The sequence below is a fragment of the Tachyglossus aculeatus genome, chromosome 3 (genome assembly GCF_015852505.1).
Source record: "Tachyglossus aculeatus isolate mTacAcu1 chromosome 3, mTacAcu1.pri, whole genome shotgun sequence".
Classification (NCBI taxonomy): domain Eukaryota; kingdom Metazoa; phylum Chordata; class Mammalia; order Monotremata; family Tachyglossidae; genus Tachyglossus; species Tachyglossus aculeatus.
In genome coordinates, this window is record NC_052068.1 from 21,920,741 (window position 1) to 21,926,740 (window position 6,000).

The 6,000-nt window shown below is 56.2% G+C and overlaps 1 protein-coding gene across 2 annotated transcripts in view; it reads right to left on the minus strand.

Moving 5' to 3' along the window:
* Positions 1-4,876, minus strand: part of CRTAC1 (cartilage acidic protein 1) — a 188,312-nt gene extending 183,436 nt beyond the window's left edge. For both annotated transcript variants that reach the window (XM_038743651.1, XM_038743650.1), the window contains exon 1: positions 4,816-4,876. In XM_038743651.1, coding sequence (XP_038599579.1) covers positions 4,816-4,824 — 9 coding nt within the window. In that variant the 5' untranslated portion in view covers positions 4,825-4,876. The remainder of the gene's footprint in view (positions 1-4,815) is intronic.
* Between the last annotated feature and the right edge of the window lie 1,124 nt (positions 4,877-6,000).

Sequence of the window (6,000 nt, forward strand, 5' to 3'; positions counted from 1 at the left end):
CTTCTTTCAAGGAAAAACCCCACAGCTCTCCATAAATAAGTACACTTTTTGGCTTTTAAAGTTCATATTTTTTGGTTTTTCTTCTACAGAGGAATCACTTTGGCACACAGGCAGCCCTCCCTCTTCCCTCTCCCCTCTCTCATGTGAGACCTAAAGAGTTACCGATAGAAAACTGGAGATGTAGAGATAGGAAGTGACTTATCTGGGATCTCACAGCAAGTCACTGGCAGAGCCAGGAATAGAACCGAGTTCCCAGTTTCTTCTGCCCTGCTCTATCCATAAACCAATTGTCTCTGCCTTTAAACTCAGCGCTGCAGTGGTGATGATTACTGCTTCAAGCCAAAGCCAAGGGCTCAAGAAAAGCTGAAATTATCAAGAGAAGAAAGTTGATTGTACTTCAGCGATCAGTGGTCCGAGACTCCTCAAGACCGTAGAACACGACTTTGGCTGAGGGAAGGAGAAGACCCTCAGGAATTTGACCACCTCTAATTTCTATGATGCTAAGTGTAGATTGGGATTCATATCCCTAGATTGTGGGACAGACGTTTTCAGGCCTGGATTTCTGTGTCCTAAGGAAACGAAGAGGAGGGCACAAGCTGGGCACGTAAACCATCTCTGCAGGAAGAGGGGGGCTTGGTGGGCACAGACATTGTCAGCATTCTTATATCACCGTGCTCCTGGGAAACCTTTTCCCAGCAGAAAAATCCTTCACCAGGAATCAATAGTCCAATGTTTCCCTCACATCCTGATTGCAGGCGGGGTCTGAGTAATCCCCCCCCCCCCACCCCCCAAAATAAGAATGACTGTGGCAAAAGGGAACTCCCTCAGAAGGTCCCTGCCCACCACCCTGGGCCCCCAAACAGGGGCTTTCTCCAGCCTCCTCACCTCCACCCCCTCTTTCTCTAATTGGGAGGAAGTGGACCCTCAGAACTGAAAACTAGGCCTTAGCTTTGAGAATCCATCCTGCGAGAGGAAGAGGAGGAGATAATCTCTCTGGTGTGTGGGGGGAGCGGGGGTTGGAGGGTGCCCAACCCCAGCTGAGCAGGCAAATTCACCAGAAAGCAAGTGCCAAAAAGGGATCAGCCTACTGCTCATGATAACTGCCTTCAGCCCATAATCGACACCGGGATCAAGACTGGAAGCCATAGGCTGGCTGGCCTCATCCAAGTCATCCCTGGGCAAATAGGGCTCCCAAACCTGAGGGGACTTTAGTTATGGACTTCCCAAACCTCGTTTCGGGGAGGATTCTGGCCTCTCCTCTCACTTTAGAGAAGCAGCGTGGCTCAGTGGAAAGAGCCCGGGCTTTGGGGTCAGAGGTCATGGGTTCAAATCCCAGCTCCGCCAATTGTCAGCTGTGTGACTTTGGGCAAGTCACTTCACTTCTCTGGGCCTCAGTTCCCTCATCTGTAAAATGGGGGTGAAGACTGTGAGCCCCCCGTGGGACACCCTGATCACCTTGTAACCTCCCCAAGCGCTTAGAACAGTGCTTTGCACATAGTAAGTGCTTAATAAGTGCCATCATTATTATTATTATTATTACCTTGGAAGTTCTGGAATCTCCAATGGGAAGTGCCCACCTAATGCTTCAGGGCCTAGGGGAACCTAAAGAAGTGGTACACTACAGAAACTAGAGTTTCTCTAGAAACTAGACTCCCCAATATGGTTTGGGGTTCATTCATTCAATAGTATTCATTGAGCACTTACTGTGTGCAGAGCACTGTACTAAGCACTTGGGAAAGTACAATACAACAATAAACAGACACATTCCCTGCCCGGGGTTTGGGGAGTCACCTCAAGAGTGAAAGTCCCCATTTTTTTAAAGGAAAAATGGGGACATCCTGCCCTTCAAGTTAGGATTTTTCAGGAAGCCTAGGTGGTTCTTTATCATCAGTCATCAGTCGTATTTATTGAGCGCTTACTGTGTGCAGAGCACTGTACTAAGCGCTTGCACTGTACTAAGCGCTTTACAGTAGGAACAACTGAGCACCCTAGGTTAGGATTCATGAAGCTATTTTCTTGGGTGCGATGACCAGAGAACCAGGCCAGCATCTTCAAGTCAATACGTCGGTTTCCCCGCTTACTGAACACTTAAAGGACTAGATGCAAAAAATGACAAGAGCCTAGAGCCCTCTGCTGGGGCAAAGTCCCTCTAAAATTTCCAGGTCAGCACGGTAGTGGTGGGTGTGTTCAGATTAGCTCCTGAGAATCCTACACATCACAGAACAGTAGCTCACTCAATCACAGAGGAGACTTTTTGCTCACATCTTTGATCTCTGGAGCCAACCCCTGAAACAGCACAGCACCACATTACAGCAGGTGTGACCAGACGTAGACATTAGGAGTCATGGGACTGACGGGTGTTTTTCGGCACAGGTCCCCAGTGGGATACCCAGAAGATGTCGGTTACAGACACAGGAATCAACCGGGGGCTAGAGAGTTTCGTTCTCTAGAGGCTTTTCGGACAGGGAGTTAATGCCCACTCACTGACTCCAGTGGACGCAGCCAGGCCCCAGAGCATAGAACACATAGCGGTGACCAAGAATGGGATGCAGGGAACAGGATACCCCTGTGAACCAACTGCCATCCAGTGAGTCTCAGGTCAAGAGAGATGGCTAAGATTACTCCTTCCCTCCTTCCCAAATGCAGATCTCCCTAGAGTCCATTTCTATAGGAGAGCACTGGCCTAGGAAATGGAAACCTGGGCCAGGAGTTAGGCCGGGAGTGATACCCCAAATTCTTTCCTACAGCCTCTTGGCTACATTTCAGAACTTACTGGGAAAAGGGGTTTTTCTTCATCAAGCTAATCAATCATGAAAAATCGTATAGACACGAGCCATATTTAACATGACTCGCGGCCCTCTCTCCACCCAGCATCTCCTACTCTGATTAACGCTTGAGTCCCAGATTGGCTGAATGCAGCTGAATTAATCTCCACTCCTGGTTTTAGAATAAAACATCTCCATCTCTGGGAAGGGAAAAACACAGGAGGCGGGGACATGGCCCAGAACCAGAGACCTGAAGCAGGGGAGAGAGCCCCAATGCTCATTCCCCTTCCCTTCCGAGGAGCCTTGACCCTCAGCATCTGAAAGTCACCCGGAGTGCATTGGGCATCTTCTCCTAGGACCCGGGGGGGGAATCTCTGAAGGTGAGCCAAGAGCTCAGCCCCACCCTCCCATCCCACTGCCATCATGGCCTCCACAACCTTCTCTTCCCAGTGACCTCACAAGGCCCTTCCCAACACCTGACACCCGACCTGTCGCCTCCGGCCCAGGGAGGCGAGCACAATTTGGCTAACAATCCGTAGCCTGTCCGGGCCTGGCCCTGTGAAGCGGGCACAGACCCCAAAGAAGCCCAGCTAGTACTCAAGACACCTCTCCCCCAGCCTCAAGTTCTCCCCACAGGGCTGGGGTTGCCCGCAGGGGCTCGTCGGAAGGCTCCGAAACCTCGGGGGCTTCCATTAATCCAGGCTGGGGAGGCCACTCTCCCAATGGCAGGTCAGCTTGCTCCAGCCCAGACCAGCCCCTGCCAGCCCTGCAAAGTCTTTAAGGAACAGCACTGCTCCTGACCTCAGCTGGGAGGATCCAATCCGGGCTGAGATGACTCTGGATTCTGCTCGGAGTTCTGATGCAGAAGCTGACCTCGACAACCCATGCACAGCTCGGGAAGCCCGTTGCATTGCTGGACGCTCCCCCACAAGTCCATCTCTCCATCCTACCCCCGACATCCCCCCCACCATTGGGGGGGCCCAGCTTTGTTTCCCCAGCCAGCTCTACCCCTGCCCTCAGAGCCAGGATAACCCTCAGTCCGGGGAGCAGAGACTGGGTCGGGGGCCTCAGGAAGCAGCAGAGTGTGGAGTCGGTTGTCAGCAGCCCTCCATCACGCAGCTTCCAGCCTAAGGGAGCTTGTCTTCCCCAGGGAGGGCACCAGTCCTGGCTGGCTACTTTTGATGGTTGGAGGCCCTCACACCTTGACCCGTGAGGCTCTCAGCCCCACAGCAGGGAACCGAGACCGTCCTGCCTACAGGAAGCCTCCTCTCTCTCCTCCTCATTTCCCCTCCCATTCCTAGTTCCCCTTCCCCAAACCCCTGACCTCCAAAACTCTCCCCCTCACCTTCGCTCTCGGGACTTGGGATCCCATCTCCTCGACCACTCCCTCTCTCGCTCTTTCCCCCTTCTAGGCTGTGAGCCCACGGGTAGGGACTGTCTCTATATGTTGCCAGCTTGTACTTCCCAAGCCCTTAGTCCAGTGCTCTGCACACAGTAAGCCCTCAATAAATACGATTGATTGATTGGTTGATAGAGAAGCAGCGTGGCTCAGTGGAAAAAGCCCAGGCTTTGGAGTCAGAGGTCATGGGTTCAAATCCCGGCTCCACCACTTGTCAGCTGTGTGACTTAGGGCAAGTCACTTAACTTCTCTGGGCCTCAGTTCCCTCATCTGCAAAATGGGGATGAAGACTGTGAGCCCCACGTGGGACAACCTGATCGCCTTATAAATTCCCCAGCGCTTAGAACAGTGCTCTGCACATAGTAAGCGCTTAATAAATGCCATTATTATTATGGATTGATTGATTGGACCTCGCCCTCCTCGTTCCTGGAGAGAAACGGGGCCCCCCGCCCCCCTCCCACCAGGCTTCGGGCATCCCGGGGCCACTTGGCAAGTTGGAGGGCGAACCCCGGCGTCCCCGGCCCCGGGGGGGAAGGGGAGCAGGGAGGAGGGGAAGGGGAAGGGTATCGGGGGCAAACTTTCCCCAGCCCAAGGGATACGGGGATGGATGGGGTGAAAGAGGGGAGGGAAAGGAAAAGGGGGGGTACTCACTGATGCCATCCTCAGCCCCAGCAGGGCGCCGGGGCGAGGGGGGGCACGGAGCCGGGAGCTCACCGCTCCGTCCAAGTAGTCGGTCTGGTCTGGCCCCGGCGCCGCCGCTCCGCTTTATACGATTCCAGTCGAGCGCCCCGGGGCTTATGTAAAGGCCGGGCGGAGGCGGGCAGCCAATGGGAGGGCAGGGCGGGGTGCGACAGGGCCGGGCCGGCCAATGGGAGAGCAGGGCGGGGTGCGACAGGGCCGGGCCGGCCAATGGGAGAGCAGGGCGGGGTGCAACAGGGCCGGGCCGGCCAATGGCGAGGCGGGAGGGAGGGATGGGCGGGAACGGGCCTGATTTAGGAGCCGGGATTGCGGAGGCGTCGAGGGCGGCTCCGGCACCGGCTCCGGACCCGCCGAAGGGATGCTCTCCGCCGGGCCCTCACCTGCAGGCCGATGGAGAAGCCCTCCGTTCCCCCCCCCTGGGGCTGCAGGGGTCCGCCCCACGCCCTCCCCCAGCGGAATTGGAGTCCCGTATGTCCGTGTCCGTATGCCCAGCCTTTCCCGGGGGAGGCCCGCGGATGTGCGGGTGCCTCCCGGCCCCGCACAAAGGCTCGGAGCCGCAGCTCCCCCGCTGATAAGGATCGGCCGTCTGGACCAGCCGCCGCTCGGCGCTGGTGGCCACACGGGCCGCGGTGCGGAGCCCGAGCGCCGCCACAGATCTTTATCCCCGGAGGGGACGTGCCCGGGGGCCCTCCCGGGACCCGCTTAGTATGGAGGGGAGGGAGGGGAGGGAAAGGGAGGGACCGCCGCCGCCACTGGAGGGAGAGGAGGAGGAGGAGGAGAAGGGGCGGGGGGAGCGGGAGGAGGGGGAGAAGGAGGAGGGGGAGCGGGAGGAGGAGGGAGAAAAGGAGGAGGAGAGGGAGACGGTGAAAAAGGAGGAGGACGAGGAAGAGGAGAAGGAGACGGTGGGAAAGGAGGGGGAGGAGGAGGAGGAAAAGGTGGTAGTGGAGGAAGAGAAGGGGGAGGAGGAAGTGGAGGAGGAGGAAAAGATGGAGGGGAGGAGGAGGAAGAAGAGGAGAAGTTGGAGGAGAAGGGGGAGGAAAAGGGCGAGGGGAGGAGGAGGAGGAAGAGGCGGAGAAGTTGGAGGAGGAGAAGGAAAAGGTGGAGGAGGGGGAGGGAAAGGTGGAGGAGGAGGAGGAG